The sequence below is a fragment of the Hippopotamus amphibius genome, chromosome 1, assembly GCF_030028045.1.
Source record: "Hippopotamus amphibius kiboko isolate mHipAmp2 chromosome 1, mHipAmp2.hap2, whole genome shotgun sequence".
NCBI classification, from domain to species: Eukaryota; Metazoa; Chordata; class Mammalia; order Artiodactyla; family Hippopotamidae; genus Hippopotamus; species Hippopotamus amphibius.
The window spans coordinates 74,347,297-74,368,272 of NC_080186.1; the positions used below are offsets into that span (position 1 = coordinate 74,347,297).

Here is a 20,976-nt window from a genome sequence, read left to right on the forward strand (position 1 = left end):
AAATTGTACTGATGAACTCAGTGAGAAGAATAAGGACGCAGGTGCAGAGAATGGACTGGAGAACTCGAGGTTTGGGAGGGGCAAGCGGTGAAGGGAAAGCTGAGACCAAGCGAGAGAGTAGCATAGACATATATATACTACCAACTGTAAAATAGATAGCCAGTGGGAAGTTGTTATATAACAAAGGGTGTTCAACTCGAGGATGGAAGATGCCTTAGAGGACTGGGAGGGGGAGGATGGGGGGGGACTCGAGGGAGGGTGGGGGGGTAGTCGAGGGAGGGAGGGAATACGGGCATATGTGTATAAAAACAGATGATTGAACTTGGTGTACCCCCCCAAAAAATAATAAATAAATAAATAAAATTTAAAAAAAAAATTAAAGAAATATATGTCAAAAAATAATAAAATAAAATAAAATAAGAATAACAGGATTAAAAAAAATGTATACAGAGGAACTATTTAAGACAATTATACACCGATGAGGGTGAAGGGACATAAAAGAAGGTAAGGTTTCTATACTTCACTTGAGCTGCTAAGGGATGATGCTAGTAGACTCTTGTAAGTTATGTATATATAATGTAATACCAGGAGTAATCGCTAAAAAAGCTACACAAAAAGATTTACTAAAAACACTGTAGATAAATCAAAATTAAATTATAAAAAAATATTCCAACAACTCAACAGAAGCAGGAAAAAGAAACCAGAGAATCAAAAAAAGAGAACAAACAGAAAACAAAAATTTAAGACTTAAACCTTAATGTTTCAAATTAAATTAAATGCAAAGAGACTAAATACACAAATTAAAAGACAGATCTTGGCAGGGTGGATTAAAGAACATTACTCAACTATATGCAGACTATAAGAAATCATTCAAATATAATGATATAGGCAGGTAGATCTTAAAAGGATATCATGCAAATATGAATTAAAGGAAATGAGAGGTGGTTACATTAATATCAGATGAAGTGGACTTCAGGGCAAAGAAAATATACTAGAGGAATTTTATATGATGAAAGAAGACTCAATCTACCAAGAAGACATAGCAATCCTAAATGTATACACAACAAACAACAGAGGTGCAAATGTGTAAAGAAAAATTGATAGAACTAAGAAAAAATAGACAAATTCATTATTGTTATAGTTGGAGATTTCAATGCTTTTCTCTCAACAACTGATAGAAGAACTAGACTGAAAATTAGCACGAAAAAGAAGAATTCAACAATACCACCAACCTACCAGATCTAATTATCACTTACAGAACATTCTACCTGAAAGCAGCAGGATACACATTCTCCTCAAGTTCCCACAGAATATTTACTAAGATACACTATATCCTGATTTGGAAAACAAATACCAACAAGATTAAAATAATTGAAATCACACAGAACCTGTTCTCCAACCACAATAAATCAAACTAGGAATGAATGATAGAAAGATAAAAGGAAAATATCCAAACACTTGGGAGCTAAACAGTGTAGTTCTAAATAATTCATGGGTCAAAGAGAAAGTCTCAAGGGAAATAAAACATTACATTAAACTGAATGTAAATGAAAATTTGTAAAACACAGCTAAAGTAGTACATATACTAGAAAAGAAGACACCGCAAATCAATAATTAAGAGACTACCTCAATAGCTTAGAAAAATAGGAGTCAAATAAACCAAAAGCAAGCAGAAGGAAGGAAATAATAAAAAGTGCAGAAATCAATGAAACTTAAAATGAATTACAGATAAAATGAATAAAACAAAGAGCTGGTTCTTTGAAAAGATCAATACAATTGACACACTTCTAGCAAGACTGAAAAAGAAAAAAAAAATACCAAAATCAGGAGTAAAGGGGATATCACTACATACCCTGCAGACATCATAAGGATAATAAGGTATAATACTACAAATAATTCTGTTCTATGCATAGTAATTTGACAACTCATATGCAATGGGTCACTTTGTCAAAGAACACAAACTACCATAACTCACACAATATGAACCAGATAATTTGAATAGCCCTGAAACTATCAAGGTTGGAATCTGTAATTTAAAAACTCCCAGGAAAAAAATCTCCAGGACCAGATGGTTACAATGGAGAATTCTATCAAATGTTTAAATAAGAGTTAACAGTAATTCTACACATTTTTTCCAGATAATAAAAGAGGAGGAAAAGCTTCCTAACTTATGAAGAAAACCACATTAGGACAGTACAAAAAAAAAACAAAAACAAAAAATAAACCCCAAAACCAAAAAAAACAGAAAGAAAGAATAAAGGAAGAAAGAAAAAGAAAACTACAAACCAATATGCTTTAGAATATAGAGGCAAAAATCCTTAACAAAATATTGGCAAATAGAATTCAGCAAGATATAAAAAGAATTAAACATCATAACTGAGTGGGGTTGATTTGAATAATACAAAGCTTGTCCAATATTTGAAAATCAACCAATGTAATGCATTGCATTAATGGGCTACAGAAGAAAAATTGTGATCATCTCAAATGAAGCAGAATAATGTTGAGAAGATAAGAGTATTTATGTCAAGCATCTTAGTACGATGCCTTCCTTATATGTATTATAGATACTGTTTTATGATTATGACAACCAAACTATAAAGCTTTATTTTTTCTTCTTGTTTTATTTGTAATCAGCTAGGGCAGTTCTGATACCAAAAATCTATGTTCTCCCAATTGGATATTGGAGGACAAACTTATACAAATACACAGAAGGGAGCTCTGAAGCTTGAAGGAGAGGGGGCAGGAAGTTGTTGTTTCTCCTGCCCTAGGGACTTGGTGACAGTGCATTCTGCTGGCACAGTGCAGTATGTTGCGGGGTGGGGGGGGGCAGGCGATTCAAATTATTTGCTGATCTTAAATTTTTTAGAGTCAGATACTGGTGATATACTCCAGTGCTTCAAATGACAGATAAAAAAGTGAGGCAATAGGGCCTTTCCCTTCAGTGCATATGCCTTAGGATGGCAGCTGGCTGATATGTGCAGGCAGTCATTTGTGGCTCATTGTATCTCTATAAGCACATTCTTCTATGATTAAATGTCAACTTGTAAAACATAGCTCTGGAATTGGAAATTATTAACCAAAACGAAAAAATAACAGAGGATCCATAATGGTAAAAATGATGAAATTAGAGCTAAGTCTACACATCCCACCTATAATTTGTTGTGTGATGATGCTGACTTTTACATTCCTGAAATAAAATGAAAAGGAAGATATTAGCAATAACAATGAAAGTTTGACAATCATTTATTTCACCCTTAAGATTTCTAGGAACCTAAAGGTAGTGGAGTAAGTCAGATAAAAATCAAGTGTCAATATGTACAAAATAGATAACTAAGGAGAATCTGCTGTATAGCACAGGGAACTCTACTTAGTGCTCTGTGGTGACCTAAATGGGAAGGAAATTCAAAAAAGAGGAGATTATATATACATATGGCTCATTCACTCAGCTATACAGTAGAAACTAACACAACATTGTAAAACAACTATACCTCAATAAAAAAAATGAAAGCAATAACGTTTCATAAAAAAAATCAAGTGTCAAGAAATGGAATCTTATCATTTTGACTTCCTCTATTTGGCAGCAATCCTTGATCATCTGCCAGTTATCATGTTGTTTAGGTCTTCAAATTACATACTCAATCATGGACATTTTCATTACAATGGATTAATTTCACATTTTATTTTTGCTTTTATATTTCTTCAGAAATGAAGATAGTACAAATGTTATTGAGTTATCTCCATTTTCTGAAGTAGAATAGTCATTTGTTTTAAGGAATATCTATGTTAAGAATTGATGAAATAAGTAGTTTTAATCTGCCACTGTTTCTATTGCTTTAATATGTGGCAAGTTTTTTTTTTCTACCCCTCTCTCAATAGCCATTTGATAGACATTCTGGGGTTTGCACTTTTATTAAGGAAATAATTTAGAGTTAGTCTGGATGAGAACAATCTCCTGATTTTATGACAGCGATGTCCCTCACTACTGGAGACAGCTGTATTGTTGCACTGGTATTAGGAGACAAAGTAATGTGCTTTGTGAGTTAAAGAATTAATGTTGTATTAAGTAAGAAAATCCAATACAAAAGCAGCTGTGAAAGTAAACAATACTTTATTCAGCTGTCATTCTTGCTGTAAGTTAGAGAAGAATTTTTCCATTTACATTTCTATAACTTCTTACTTGCATTATTTTTTAGGACAAATTTAATTACATAATAGGAATAGAGTAAGTTTTAAAAACACCTATGAATTAGATAATACTAAAGTCAACTGATTAAAATATATCCTGGCTGTTCAGATTAACAAAAGAAACACTTGAAACAGATCATTAAATAGAGGAAATTATTTCATTGATTTCTTCAAACGCTTCTTCCTGATTTAGCTACTATTACTAAGTGTATGGAACTGCCTCTGAAGGATCCCATTTTCATGAAATTTTTGACTTCCTATCGGCCATGCTTTGGCAATTAATTCTTGTTTAGCAAGCAAGTCTTTATATATTTTCAGCCTTTTCTCTCTTATATAAATAATTTCCAATTATAAAGAGATTTGAATCTAATTGGATGCATTCATTCTTATTTCTCTAGTACAGCAAAAGGCATGGTTGCATGAACACACTGGAAATCAATCAATAAGCTTTTTTTTGTTTTTTTTAAAGAGTACATTTTGTTTCTGAATAACAGTTCTGATACTGGTAACCCAAAAGAAATGCAACTTGAAATTCTCAAGACTAGATTTGAGCTGTTAGCTTACAATTCCTATAATTGTTCTTTGGATTGTTTTACATATTTTAACTTGTACAACCTTGAACAGTGCATTTTTATCCTGTTCTAGAACAATAACATATTTATTCCATAAAGACCATGCTAAGGCTAGTCTAGTAGAGACAGAGGCATATATTTGTTAGGGAGGGAAATTAGTGGATGTCTTAATATAGTCACTAAATATAAGCATCAAAAATTTCAATAGGCCGTCAATAGGTGTTTGATAGATGCCTAAAAATGTCATCAATAGTTGATTCTTAATCACAAAATTACCATAAGATACAATTTTCACCTACTTACTTCTATTCCTAACCCTTCCTAACCTGGAGTGATATTTATGACAGTGGGTATGTTCACCTCTCAGGAAACTGGTGTGATTGGAACTGTTGCTTAAAAGTCCTTATTCAACCTAAAGGTGAAATTAAGGTGTGGATACACTATTCACACAAATACTCAGTTCCAGATTATTTCTGAATACCAAAACTCAGAGATCTAGAGAGTCATTTTCAAAGTTCTGCTAGGGATAGAGGTTCTTTTCATTTGGACTTGTTTGGTATTTTCCCACAGTTCCACTTTCCTTTTTACACTAATGTCCCTTGAAAAAAGTGGCTTTTGGTCAAGAGAAAAACTGAATATATTTGTGTAAGAAATGGCTCTCTGGGGGCAACAGATAGTGCTAAAAGTTTTTGTTTGTTTATTTGTTTTTGATAATTAAAAAATCTATAATTGTATGGCTTCATCAATCTACCCTTTCACTGACTCACTTCTCATTTTGGGGGTGGAGCTCACTGATAGCAAATGCATTGGACTGCTGTTTCTTCTCGAAGTCCAGCAGCTTCAGTAGAAGTGACACCGACATGAGTGGAGGTGATGGGAAGAGGATGGTTGAGAGAAGCAAGGAGAATCTCAACCTACCAACTGACTCAAAAAGATCTCTTTTCCTAATATTTATAAAAATGTTTGGAGTTCAAAATGACCCTATGTGAAGGATGCCAATCTGTTTTTGAGTTTCAGTGATGACCCAGTCTACCAGAAGAAAAATTTGCTCCTATCAGGAGAAAAAAGAGGCTTGGGAAAGAGAATCAGAAAAGAGGGAGCCAGGATTGTGCTTGACATTACTCACAGTAATAGAGAATATTTTTTTTGTTTGCTTATGGACTGATGAAGTCAAGGCATTACTCCTGGGCATTCTTCACTCTTAATAATGTATATTGCTTTAGGAGGGAAAAAATACAAAGCCTCAGGTGAAACTTATACTACCTGACATATTTCTTACTGTACAAAAGGAGAGTTTAGCTAACAGCACTGACACTCACTAAAGTTTCAGAATCAATTTTTTAAAATTTCAATTATACTGTAAGCTAGAACAGATATTCTTGACTTTTATGTTATTGCTGGAAATAGGAAACATTTCTATTTCCCTGTCTCTTCTCTCTCAAATGTTAAGGTTTACCCAGTTGATTTTCATATCTGCTTTATCCACATCTTGACTTGCTCTCTTACAGCCGCAAGATTTACTCTACTTGTTGTCATGCCCATGTTTCCTAATATTTAAATCTTCACCTCTTTTTCTTACCTATTCCAGACTTTCCTCTATTTCTATGTAAGTGAGCTACATCCACCTTCCACCCCTACCCCACCTCCCATTCCCTGCCTTTAATATAAGGGATTCCAACAGCAATAATGCCCATCCTCAGTTAAATTACAAAAGCCAGAGCTGTAGTTGCTTTTATTTCATTTCCACATATAGAGAGTACTGATAGCAATAGTTATTTTTAAAGGCAAAAGGTCTGGAGAAAATTACTTTTCAATGACTACAACTTAAAGATTATATATGTTAGATGAGATTTTTTTATAGTATAACAATAGAATGATTTAATTTAAATTACTAAATGTATAGGTTAAGTTAATTTTTCTTAAGTTGATTTTCTTTTAAACATCTACTTATTTAAAAATGAGTGAAGATATCTACAAAAGACTTATTTTTATTACCAAGTGAAAAATCAATCCCAGTAGTAATTTGATTCAGTTGTTTTAAACACAGATGATGGTGTGGTTGTATAGTCAATAGCAAAACAATTTAAGATTTTCAAAAGATATTTTAGACGTTATCTTTCTAAATAAGTATAAAAAGAAACAGCAAGATGCATTATACTAAGAAACATGACAAATGGCAAGATTATAATAAGGAATGAGTATTAATAAATTAAAAAAGTTTAATACTTCATATGGTCTAAAAAAGCAAAAATTCCAACATGGGGGCCTGTGTAAGAAAGGATTAAAAGAACATAAAAATGACCAAACCCCACATAATTTCTTTCAAAATTCTTTTAGTTCCTCCTAGTGAGTTCCTGGGCATGCCTCAGAGATGACAAGCATCTGCAAGTCCTGAAGCTCTTAATGGCTGAGCTGGCATCGTAGATGTGGGAAAATCATGGACAAGTTCAGAGTGAGGGGCAAGTCTGCGAGCCAAGACTAAAGCAGCTGCATTTTTATACCTTTTTCTTCAAGTATGTCCACCCTGGTGTTGACCCTTGATACCCGCCTTTATTACTCTGCCAAGTCATTATGCATTTAACCTAGAATAACAGATGCTCAAGGAGGGAAGAGTCGCTAATGCTGAGAGACTTTCGAATGTCTAATCTTTACATATTAAAGAATTTTCAGATTTAATATCACTGGAATTTTAAAGTTTCTTGGTTACCCTTTCAAGAAGGGAAATGTTTTAAGTTTCATTTGTTTTCATATGCCACTTCAGCCTTTTTGCTGCGATGTTTTTCTGATCCAGTATTTTAACAGGCATTATCCTTCAATTTTAAATATCCTCAGGGATAGGCAACCTGTTTAAGACTCTCAATACTTTTAACAGAGTTTGTCATTTCAGAATTAGAGGAAAATCAGCCTTGTCATTCTTATGGAGAATTCTACCAAATCAGAGTACAACATCTGACTTTAAAATTAAAACTGCTTTCATTTATATTTTACACTATGACCTTTGTACTATATTCTGTTGCATTCAGAGAGTAATCTAACATATTTAGTCACCCATGTGATCTTGGCAAGTAACCTAACCTAAACTCCAAGCCTCTGACTGAGAAAGTCTAAATTCAGTTTCTTCCTTCCTTAAAGTGGACAAAAATAATAGTGCTTACCTCATACGGCTGTTGTGAGGATAAGATGAACAAATACATTAAAGCGTTCAGCACAATGCCTGACACATGGTAGTATTTAATGCATGGTACCTCATAGTTCTTACCATGGTGACTGCGACATAATCCAATAGACTGAAACAGTGAAAACAATGATGTGACACGACTCTAAAATACAAAGATTCCTTCTGAGAGCACTGTTGTTTTCAGTCACCACAAAAGTATTTAACAGCAGTTCTTAAAGTGCTGAAGTAGTACTGCCTGGAATTTGGGGGTGAGGGGGTAGGGGTGCATTTACCTCACTGTGACACGTTCTTCTAGCAGTGATTCCCAGACTTTTTGAATCAATGGACATCAGAATTTGAGATTTTGGAGACCGACACAGCAAGAGAGAGTTTAAAAATGACTAGGATTTAACACCCTTAGCACTTTGCCGTATATTAGCCACTCTCAGGTACATAGAACAATGACAGTAGATACAGGAGCAAAATTCTTTTTGATAGATGAACATATTTTGCTTATTTTATATATCTAAAATTCTGGATCGACAGCTTGGAGCATACCCACAATTTGTTCTTGGAGTGCTGTTTAGGCATAGCCATAGGTATTACCAATATTAGTTCAAAAGCTTCAATAGCTTGAACAGAGAGCCACAGGTTCAAACAAAGGCTTTCTAAAATGGATTTCCTACTGAATCTCTGCAGCAACACAGTAGTTTCTGATTACAATAGTATCACAGTACTAGTACTACACAGAAGTATTATCATAGTAGTGGCATCAGAGTAGTATCTCTTAGCATAGAGACAAGATTTAAAAAATCTTCTGCAGAGACTTTGAGAAACAGACTCAAATGGGGTATGGGCTAAGACTTTTCACCACTTTTTCTTTGATTTTCCCATTCCATTTGTAGTTTAATTTCTGATTTTCATTTTCATCTTATCTAGCCTGATGACTACTCACTTCAGGACAACTGCAAAACTAACATTGACTTTAAAAAACATTGACTGTAGAATAAAATATAAACTCAAAGAAAAATAGTACAAATTTCACACCTATTTTGGTAAATATGGCAGCCCAGGCTAACCATTCCATTACCATTTTCATTTCCTTAGGTTGATTCTAACTAGAATTTTAACTTGATATGCTCAATTAATACATAATAAAAAACCAAAATTGAATATTTAAAGTGTTCTTTATACTCGTCACTCTGTGAGGTAATAGGTAAACATATTCATTTATAGGTTCTAAAATCTCAGGTTTCAGGCAAAAGTGCTATATTATAGAGTAATCAGAAAATGCTTATGATAGTAGGAAGAAGTTATAAATGAGTTTACACATGAAAAACATGGTAAAATTTTAGACATATTACATTATATCACATTCACAAGACATATAAAAGGCAAATGAAATTTTCAGATAGATTAAACTATTATTTTAGCCTTTAACAAGAATAACTAGCTCATAGATGTTTAATCAATACAGAATTGCATGGGTTTCTCAAAGCAAGTAGAGAAGCAAGCAAATGATCACCATGATTTGTACTGATGACATGATTAAACAGAATGTTATGGACTTTGAAAACAGGTTTCATGCAAAATGAATGTATGAATGGATAATGTAACACATGTTAATTCCACTTAGAATAATACATGAATAAGGCTTTTCCTTTTATGGGGAAATTATAGTAGCCCTTGGCAGCTAAGTAAGTGATTATGGTTCTCCTCTTTGTTCATGTTATGAAGGGTCCCTTGGCTCTGACAGGTACACCTTCAATTTCCTACCGTCACATTCACGCTCTCCTCTTCATAAAGAAGCCGACTTCCCTACTTTCCTGCGATTTTCAACTTCATCTTCACCAACCACTTTTCATTAGACTTTAAATATAATCAGGTGTTTGCCCTCTTAAATATTCTTTCTGTCTTCCTCATATGCCCTTCCAGATTCTACTGTAATTTTCTTTCCTTTTAAAAGGAAACCCTTTCTTGAGCTAAGTTTCTGTCTCCATTTGTTAATGTAGGTTCCTATGGATTCTGCCCCATCAGTTAAGTAAATTACTTTCACCAAGCCCACCAATGACCTTTTTGTTGCTAAAGCTAAGAAGCCTTTAGTCATACCTTGCTTGATTTTTTTTGGCACCATGTGATACTGTTGACCCCTCCCTCCTTTAAACATTTTTTTTTCTACTTGATTTCCAAGGTGCCACTTTTCCATATTTTTCCTTCTACGGTTTTTTTTTAGTGGTCATTGGAGTCGAAAGCCCCATCTATTGTACTCTGGCTGGTTAGTCAAAGCCAATCATATAATTTCATTCATCTTGCTAGGGGTGAGAAGTTCTTAGCTATTTTGGATCAATGAGATGTAAAAAGAGGCTTGTCTGGAGATTTAGGGAAGAAAGGTTTTGCTTGTAAGAGAACCAAGTTTGCTACTGGAAACTTGGTTCTCTCTCCTGAGGGATATGAAGGAGGAAGCTTGTATCTTCAATTGTCACAGACAGCCATCTTATAATTATGAGAGGAACCAATTTTAGGATAAAGTCAACAATATGAATGGAAGAGTGGAGAGGGAAAAAACCCAAGTATTTAAAATTATCTAACTGAAGGCTAATGTGAAGCTTACCCTAGATCTTGTCTACTTCTTATGTTAGCTAAATATTTCTTTAATGTTCAAGGGCTGGAATTTTCTATAACTTGTGGTAGAAAGAACCTTATTGGTAAAAAAATCTTTGGTCATTCCTTCTCCATTCTTCTTTCTAAAAGCATGTCTTAAATGTTGGTGTTCTGTGGAGTTCTCTGTCATCTATCTGTCTCACTCACAACTCCGTTATGACATGTTTTAATGATTGCTAAGTTTGTATCACCAACTAAGATTTCTCTCCTGAACTTTGGAAAAATATATCTAAATATCTACTAAAAATTTCCACTCAGATGTCCTAAAGATACCTCAAATCAACATATTAAAACTTAAACTCCCCTCACCTTCCACCCACTACTCCTATTGCTTTCCCATCTCAGTGAATGGCACATCATGACTCACTTATACAAATTAGAAACCTGGGTATCAGTCTGGGAACTTTTATCTGTGTCTTATGCCCTATGTCCAGTCAATCACAAGATCACACTGGCTCTACCTTTTAGGACTATATTGGATCTTCGCATTTTCTCTCTACCACCCATTGCTTCCATCTACTCTCCCTTGGATTACAAGAGAAGCTTCCATAACTCTAGCCTTTCTCCTCTCCAATTCACTCTCTGAAAAGCTGTCAAAGTGCTCTTTAGATGAAAGTTTTTTGATGTCTCTCCCCTGTTTAAAATACTTCTTCCCATTTCTTTCAGGATTAAGCCCAGCATAGTCTGGTTTATGCTTATCCCCCTAACCTTATTTCACACCACCTTTCTCTCTTAACTTTCTTTAATGTCTTCACTAAACAGCTGTCCTTTCCAGGTGTTCTCCTAGCCCTGTATTCCATCTTCACAGGACTATATTTATCTGATATGCTGGATAGTGCTCAATAGGCAGACTAATAACACGTGTAACACCTGCAAATCAGGGTACTAACAATTACTTGAGGTAAAATAATTTGATATTTAATATATATTTTTAAAAAAGCACTGAAGTATTCATCAAGGAAAAAATCATCACCTAAGTTACAAAGAAAGTATGTGCTTATGTAGTATATATGTTATGAAGCACAATTATAAAATAAACATTCATGAGCTTAAGAAATAGAGTGTAAGAACTACAATTCAGCTTAAGAAAGAGAACAGTACTGCTAATACTATCAGCTTCCTCCCTGATCCTACCTCCAGCCTCCCCTTTAGAAATAACCATAATCCTAAATTTCCTGTTAATCATTCCTTTATAAAAAAGTTTTCACACTCATATACTTATGCCTAAATAATATATTTTTAGTTTTGCTTCTTTTTGATATTTATAGATATGGAACTCTTGACGCGTGCCATCTTATGAAACTTGTTTTTCACTCAGATTACACTAATTATAGCTCACAAATTTTCATTACTGTAAAATATTCCTTTGTATGAATAACAGAATTTATTTGCACACGTTCCTTGTAATAGATATTTAGGTTTAATCAGTGTTCTACCATTGGAAACATTACAAGTATCCTGAATGACATACACAAGAGTTTTTTTAGGATAATATTTTAGGAGGGCAATTGTTGGAATGTTGGGTATGTGTATATTCAGCTTTGTAAGATAATTTGTTGCCAATGTGATTGTGCTTTATACTCCCACAAGAAGTATACAGGCGTTTCCGCTGCTCTTATACTTGCAAACAACCTATATTTTCATACTTTTAATTTTTGCTAGTTCAGTAGGTATAAAATAGCATCTTTTTTGCATTTCCCTGATTGATAAAAAGGTTCAGTTTTATATTAATGTTTATTTACTCTCCTGATTCCCTTGTATTTTTACCATACTTTTGGTATTGTGTTAAATGTCTTGTTGCAGGAATTTGCAGGAGTTTAAAAAATATACAGTATTCTGGAATATATGTTGCAATTATCTTCATGGTTATAACTTTCTTTTTACTCCCTTCATGTTGATTTAACATGAAGTTTTACAATTACCTACTTATCACTCAGCTTACCTCACTAGACTAACAAGTCTTAGCGGTAAAACGCCATACCATATCTTATTCATTTTTGTTCCCTAATGTCTAATCAACACATAGCAGTGCTGCTTAGCACATATAGTTGCTCACTAAGTGTTTGATGAATGAATGACAGGATGAATGAGTTGCTATGACTTTAGAAATGGTGAATCAATCTTTTTGTGGTCAAATTTCATTTTATCCAAATTGGCTACACCATGCTGCTGAATCCAACAGAGCCAGAAAGTATATATTACAGAATTTCCTGTGCTTGCGCTTCCAAGGTAGGTGTCAGGCACTAATAAGAGATGATAGATCTTCAGAGAGGTGGCAGGACGTTGTTTATAAAAATTCATTACCACCTCTGAATATTTGGCAATGTTCACTTTTCATTCTTTTCAATGCACTTATAGTTAACCAAACTCCCTATTGTGGGATAGTATTTAGCCTAAATTTATCACAAAGTTAGAAATGATGTTAAGACGCAAGATATGGATTACATATTACAATGGATATGCAAGGTTTATGGTTTGTGTCATTAATTTGAAATTGGTTACCTTTTTAGTAATGGTGTCCGGAGGTACATCCCGCCTCCCAAGAGGATAAGGATTCCATTGGCCACTAGGAGATACATCTTCTTGTCCATTGTCTAAAATGTTGCTTTGCTGGGACGGGGTCTATTGCAAAAATGGTATGGCATTTTTTAGTGATGTAATAGAAGTTTATCATAGTTTTCTGAAAAGAGTCCCTAATGGTTATGGTAAAACTGATTTCGTTTAATTGCAGAAAAACATATATCCTAAACTGGAGGTATTATTATACACTATTTACTTGGTAAGAATTATAAATTAATAGCTTTTTGGAAGCAGTGAGAAATTCAATTAAAATAATTAAAAATTCAATTAAAATAAAAACTCAGTTATTTACCCAATTTTAAAGAGAAGTTTAAATTTACAGTACTGGAATAAAAATAATCAGAATAAAATTAACCAGTTGTTAAAAACCACAGCATTTAAAAGTTGCTTAATTTGTTTCTTTAGTTTGATCTTACCATTCAGAATATAAACTGAAACCATATAATATTTGTAACTTCCAATATTCCAAACCATAACCTAAAGCAAATTTTATAAGGCTGTATTGATTCTGGGAGAATGTGTCTTGCACGAATCCAAAACGGTGTTTACACTAGCATAGTGTGAGATTCATGGTATCATGACATTATTTACAGATTGCTTTGAGGAAAGATTAACAGATAAAAAATATTGTGCTTTTAGAATTTCAGTGTAACTAAATCATGATTGTTTTGATTCCAAATTTGTTTATATAGATCATTTATGCATTAAAGTTTAAATTCATAACATATATTTTATTTTGGCTGATTTAATGCTTATTATTTTTAACAAATAATAAACTCCTGTCTTTATTATTATTACTACTGGAAAGTTGGGGAGGCATCTGTAGTCTAACCTGAGTAACAGTAATCATAACACCATCAGAAAGACGGTCTCCCATGGAGGGATACAGTAATGGGATATTTTTCCCATCGAAGCAGATTAACTTTTTGCAGAGGCTTTCTCCTCTAACCTACAGGATAGACAAGTATTGCTTGATTTCCTGGGGAATTCTTATGTAGCTGACATACTATACTCAGTGTTTCCTATGCCATTTTCTCCACATGTTTTGGAGGATCCCTATGGATAAAGAAAGCCTGGTTAGAAAGTGTATGTGCAGCTCTTTGTGTGAAGAATTGTCCTCCAACCCTGAAATGAGAGAACTGGGCTATTTGCTTTATAACATGGCGCAGATGGACTATTTGCCAGACTTTACTCGGTTATACAGAGTGGTCTAATTGTTCTTCTTTAGAAAATAACTATATAACCACCCTATCTACATTTTGACTACATGCATTTTTAAAAAGCATTGCTTGGAAATATTAAAAATAATACTTATAATGACAAAATTAATTAAACACAATTAGATGAAATTTTCCTGGGGTCTAATGGATACAATGAAAAGTAAGGAAATAACTCAATTTTCTTCTTGTACTTTGGCCACATGAATTACTTTTTCATGAGCGTTATCAGAAAGTTTGAAGAAAAAGAGAAAAATGGTACTGAATTGAGGCTCCTGGGTTAGTCAGGAATGAATTTACATGTGTTTGTTTGAAAATGAACATATTTGAAGTGTATATTACTTGAAAATAACCTGAAAGCTGTTCAATGACCATCTGTCTGATTTCAAGCATTAATTTTCTAGTCTTTACCTTTTAGATGTTAACATTAGTGTATACCCACACACGATTTTTCTAGCTATTAATATTACAAATCAAATTATTAAAATTAAGCAGTTAAAATATAATTATGCAGGGTAGGCACTACTGGCCAGTTTTCTTTTTGAATTTTTAGTACCCATGTATTTTCTAGTTTGGTTTCTTTGCCAGTGAAGTGGGATAATAAATATGTTCAACTAGCTGGGTCTGCGGAACAGATTTTTGAGAAGTGGCCAGAATTCAACACAGATAATCCTTTTTTTGTTTTCTCCATATCATCTCTATCTTCATCTCTATTTCCTCCATTAAACTTGCTTCAGCTGCCCAGAGATGACTCCTACTCTCAGGGAGTACCTGAGAATTGCAAGATTCTTTTTAACATAAAAAAAGGCTAAAATCCTTAGTCAAAATCCTAATATTATGATGATATTCTTCACGAATTTAGCAATTAATCTCTCTCCTTTTAAAGTTAGAATTAACAACCGCACCAATTCCTTTATGTTACAGGGGCCAAAGAGAACATAAACATGCAGACACATGAAAAAAATACTTTGAGTAGACAGCAAAATGAAAGGAATTTCCTGAAAGCAGTTTCCTTTATTAATTTCAAGAATGCTCTGGCCTCTTTGTTTTTCTTAAGTGAGACACCCTAGGGGTGACAAGTTTACAAAAATAGAAAGACTGTGAAAACAGTTTATTAATGTTTGAGAGAGGGGAACCCAAAAGATAATTATGCGGTGGGTTCATACTCTTTCTCAAAAGGAGTGAGTATAGCTATTTACAAAAAAATGTACTTTTGATAAAGTGCTCCTGAACTTTACATAAACGCAGTTGCTTAGTTGTTAAAATTCTGTGAAAAGTTACAAGGAGCAACTGAAAAATGTAAAAAAAAAAAAAATGAAGCTATCACTATTGAAATTTATTTCAAAGAAAATAACTGAATTGAGGTTCAATTATCTTTAGTACCACATTCTAGTTATTTTCTTTAGAAACTTCAAAAGACTAAGAATTAGTCTTTTCCTCACCACATATGACCAACTCAATATAAAATACTTGGAAAATCATCACAATATATCATTTCTTCAGCTTCTAAATTCTGTAGATCCTTAATATTTCAAAATAAAAGAAAAAATGGCCAGTGTAATTTAGTGAAAAGCCAGAAATTATATTTAATAAATTCAGTGATGCTAGTAGAAGTTTTGCTGAACAGATGCCAGTCCCAAAGACGACTGTGGACATTTATAGATTTAGCATTTATGCTTTTGACTACTGTGAAGGATCACAAGCATCTATTGGAAGGAAGAAGGAATTTCTAATTTTGCTGAGACATAAATGTGCATGAGCGTGTGTCTGTGTGTGGGTCTCTCTATATATCTGCGTATCTATGAGCACACATATGAGTGTATGCATGCATGTGTGCAAATGTATGTCCATATGTGAGGATATGTGTATGTACAGGATTCACATATATGAGTAAATAAGCTTAGATGATCCAGTAGCTTTGCTCTTGACTGTTAATTGATGGGTGCACTGAAAGCTTGGGAAATTCACTTACGGCATTTAGTTTGAGGAATTATATGAGAGTGGTATTAGAATTTGGCACTTTGCAAAGGTCTTAGGATATATTCCTTCAGAACTCAAGTATCTATTTTGCTTACTAATCAGCACATAGTTCACAGAGGGCATTACCATAGCTTCAAAAAAATGTGTTGAAAACAACTTTCCCCAAAGTATTTTCAGTGAAATTATTATGTTATTCTTTTTCTGCATATTTTTTTTGAAAAAAGTAGGTTATAAAGACAAATATACACCAAGTTTGGATCTAAATCATTATGATTTCACAGGGTTCAATCTGAAGATGATTTTAAAGCTAGTATTTCATTGTATTGGTGAGGAAGCATCTGTATGAGTACTAAGATTATTTTGGTAATTTCAGTCACTGTCTGTGAGGATTTGTGTGGATTTACAGGCTGAAAGCTTTTTTCATAATTAGAAAGATAAGTGAATCCTTCTTGAGCAAAAGGCAGCCAATAATAAATGCAGCAAAATCAATAAAAAACTATAGGCATAAGCTACCCCAAGATGCTGAAGAAATATTGCTTTGCTTTTAGCAAACAAAACCAAACAAAACTGGAATCAAGTAAGTAACCCTTGGAATTATAGTGAATGAATGCATATCAAATATTGGTACTATTTGATTCTGAGTCATTTGCGTAATAAGAAAGGGCACTAGAAATTTAAAAAGAGTTTAGGTGCAAACATTGCTGCATAAACTTCTCTAATTCAAAAAAATGGTGGAATAAGTATCAACTAATAAAACACATAGGGAGACCATCTTCTTCCAGGCAAAATTATATGAAAAATAATTTAATGCATATATTTAATATGTATTAAATACATATTTATTTAATACATTATAATTTAATACATATATATTTAATACATATATTTCCATAATTTCAACTTCCCTTACCCTGAAATTATAATTTATATTAGTGTCTGTTTCAATAAGTCAATAAGCAGTAAGAGCTATGGTGTAATGTTATGGTTGTAAAAGTTAAAAAAAAACAAGAAAAAAATTATCAATTTCTCCAGTGTAGAAGAGACCACACTATTTATACTGGCAGCTGGACACCTGCACATGGGGAGTTAGAAAAGGCCAGTGATTTCTTTCCTAGCCTTGCATGTTTCAGGAGAAGGAGTAGAATGGATGATTAACTAGTGATTTTCCTAGGTTCACAACCTTTGGTCTTTTACTGCTACCAAACGTATTTCTTGGTGATACTGAGTGTCCAGGAAATGTAAGTGGATCTTAAAGAGGGTAAAGTAACTACTAGCATTTATTAAGCTCAGTTAAATAAGAGAGCACTGAATCTGATCTGTAGCACATAGGGGATGATTTGGGTTGTGATATATTTTAGATTAGTTATTATGCTCTACTTGTATATCCTTTTCTCTGTCCCATAATATCTACTTTTCTGGGTTGTTGTGAAGATGATATGAGATACTTACATATATGAAAGGGCTTTATCAACTATTATGAGTTATGGTCTATGAAAATGTCAGATTTTATAATCATCTGAGAAGGAATCACCATACAGGAGAAACAGCAGGGACTTGGGTGTGAAGCACAGTCAGATTCAAATTCTACTACATGTTAGGTGCATGGGTTACAACAGTAAAACAGAAAAAATGTAGGTGAGTTCTTTTATGTAACACATGAGCCTCAGTTTTTTCTTCTATACAATGGTTATAAATACTTCCATTGAGGGTTTTGTGAGGGTTGTACAAAAAATATTTATATTTAAAGTATCTCATGGTACCATGTACATAGTAGATTTTCAATAAATCCTAGTCTTTATTCTTCTCCTATCAAAATATTTAGTTTTCCTACCATTAATCTGGATAATAAAAATGACAGTTTGAACTGACATTTTATAATGTTATATTTCCCTTTGATAACATAAAATTTCAATACATTAGCTAAGGTGAATTACAACAGAACACACCCAAAGAAGCACACTGAACCATCAACAACGTCATAGAAAGTTGCCTTAAATGCTTTTTGGAGAGGCAGTGAATAAATGATAAATGAATAAATGAATGAATGAATGAACAAGTAAATAAATAGAGAATACTAATAATTTATAATTTAATAGCTGATTTATATGTCTTAGATGTTCTGGTTATAAACACTATTAACTTTTTAAGGAAATTAGAATAAGCATCAAAATATGAAAATATTAAAGGAAATTAAATTTATTAAACGAATTTTGTGGTTTTCTTTGTTTGCATTCTGTTAATATCAAACGAGTTTCTATAAAATTACCATAAAAAATGTAATTTACTATTTACAATACAGAAAGACTAAATTTAGTTTGTAGTCCATGAAAAATGTACAATACTTGATCTGGAATATAATAAATATGAAAAAATTGAAATATTCAAAACACAGCAAAATCTTGGAGTCTTTTCTTTTTATCCATGTAAATATTTGCTGTGTAAATACTTTATCAAGTGCAGAATTATTCCATCTTCATTCAAAAATAGTTATATCCTAAGTAGTTTATTATAAATTTGCTTAAAAGAAAATCAAGAAAAAAATTATTAGATATGTTTTGGTAGCCTAAAAAAAGAAAAACAAACCCCAAACCCCAAACTGAAAAACAAATAATTTGCTGAGTCAGGACCTCAGGCAGCACAAATAGTGCCTTTTAGTCAATGACCATAATGGAGGGATGGGGAGGTAGGAATCACAAAAAGGTGCCCTCTCTGGGTGCATAACTTGCAAAAAGACCATCTCAGTGTAACAAAGAAAATACAAAAAGGTGTTCATTTTTCCTAATTACAAGAGGTAAAGTCTTGCCAGCAGCGTGTGGGGAAAGGGTCTGGATTTCAACCCCTGAATGTTCCCTGGGGGAGGCACCACCTACAGGAAAGAATGCTGCAACTCCCTATCCAGTGCTTAACTGGTAATAGGAGAAAACATTCATTCAGGTTCCTTAGGATACTTCATTCATTCTTTCTAGGACACCCCAGAGTCATTTACCACAGCACCTAACTAGAGATGGCCAGTGTTATCATTCAGGAATCCTATGAATAAAAAGATAGCTCCAGGATATTGATGGGAGAATGAACAGTGTCAATTTTATCTACTGAAACTGTTTATATTTTGATCTTACTCTATAGTTTAGTGCAATGCTCATGGCTAACAATCATTTAGAGGCTGTAATGATATCTTACATAGCTGATACTAACTTTTATTATTTTAACTGGCAAGACAAAATTGTTGTAATAGGTTTTTATGTATCCGTAAATCAAAGAAAATAATTTTTGCCTATCTCCTTTGCTGCTGGGAAGGGTTCTGGGAAACTGAGCCTCAATCATAGGATTGTTTATCAACAGTCAATGGAGCCAAGAAGGGAGAATCTGAGAGGCTGGACCTTAAGAGAGGTTGACCCTAAAGTTTGGCAGAAAAACCAGACAAATTTTCAAATTAAGAAGCTTTGCAGAAGAGATGTACCCGAGCACAAAGGCAAAAGGGCAGAGACTTAGATTGGAATCCATGAAAGGAAGTAGAGCCTGGAGTAATCTTGAAACTGATTAAACATTCAGTGCCCACACCTGATAATGTTCCTGCCATAGCAGCAGGGTAGGAAAGTTGTCCTGATGCCTAAATGCCTGCAGTTTACAGGCCTTAAACTGATCATTTGGGTCATAAAATCTTTTGGGGCTAATGGAGTAGTTGCCCTGATTGTTCCTTTTCATCCCTTGCTTTCTTTCTCCCCCCTCATACACGTGTTTTTTTTTCTGATGTGGGTAATAAAATATTAATGATAATTCATTTTGAGATAGACTATTTAAATAATTGAATTATTCTTTTTTGGGGGAAGGCTGGATGACAGTTTATTTATTTATTTTTATTTATTTATTTATATTGAAGTATAGTTGATTTATGATATTGTGTTAGTTTCAGCTGTGTGCAAAGTGATTCACTTGTATATATATGTGGGTGTGTATATATATACTGAAAAGAATATATATACACATATACATATATGTGTGTGTATATAGTCTTTTTCAGATTCTTTTCCATACTTGAATTATACTTGGTTTGCAATTTAAGGTACTTTCCAAAAAGAATTCCTTTAGGCCATCTCTGTGCCCAACTGAGGAAGGTTGCAATGTCGCCAAATATTATAACCCTGCCATATTTCTGTTATAGATCATCTTAAAGCTATAGTAATAGTTAATGAATCCATTCTATAGGGTACCCCAAAAAACATCAGAAAATTAATATAACAACACAAACGTACCTAATTTATATCTGGATAATAATTTATACATTGAGAAGCAGTGCTTCAAGTGTATTACCATTTTTCAGACAATATATCTATATTATTCTATAGATTGATGAGAAAATAAGACTAAAAACAAAGCACAATAAGGGGTTATCCATATGATACAATTTCAAGGGGTTCAAGCAATACCTTCTTTCACACCAAGATCTCTCTAATCTGTTCACTGCATTTTGAAATTCTATCATTGTAGTTTAATGGTTTGATTTCTATTTAATTGCCAAGCCCTCCAGGAAAGGTGTCTACTTAAGTTGTGATAGCTTGTCTGTTCCTTAGTGGGAATAAGTTTCAAGACCTTTTGAACACTGGTTTTGTTAAGGCAGAAGATG

The 20,976-nt window shown here is 33.3% G+C and overlaps 1 protein-coding gene across 2 annotated transcripts in view; it reads right to left on the reverse strand.

The window, feature by feature from the left end:
• The window catches only part of LRRC7 (leucine rich repeat containing 7), a 371,481-nt gene that overhangs the window by 50,291 nt on the left and 300,214 nt on the right, over nucleotides 1-20,976 (reverse strand). For both annotated transcript variants that reach the window (XM_057744562.1, XM_057744552.1), the window contains one exon: nucleotides 13,078-13,197. In XM_057744562.1, coding sequence (XP_057600545.1) covers nucleotides 13,078-13,197 — 120 coding nt within the window. The remainder of the gene's footprint in view (nucleotides 1-13,077; nucleotides 13,198-20,976) is intronic.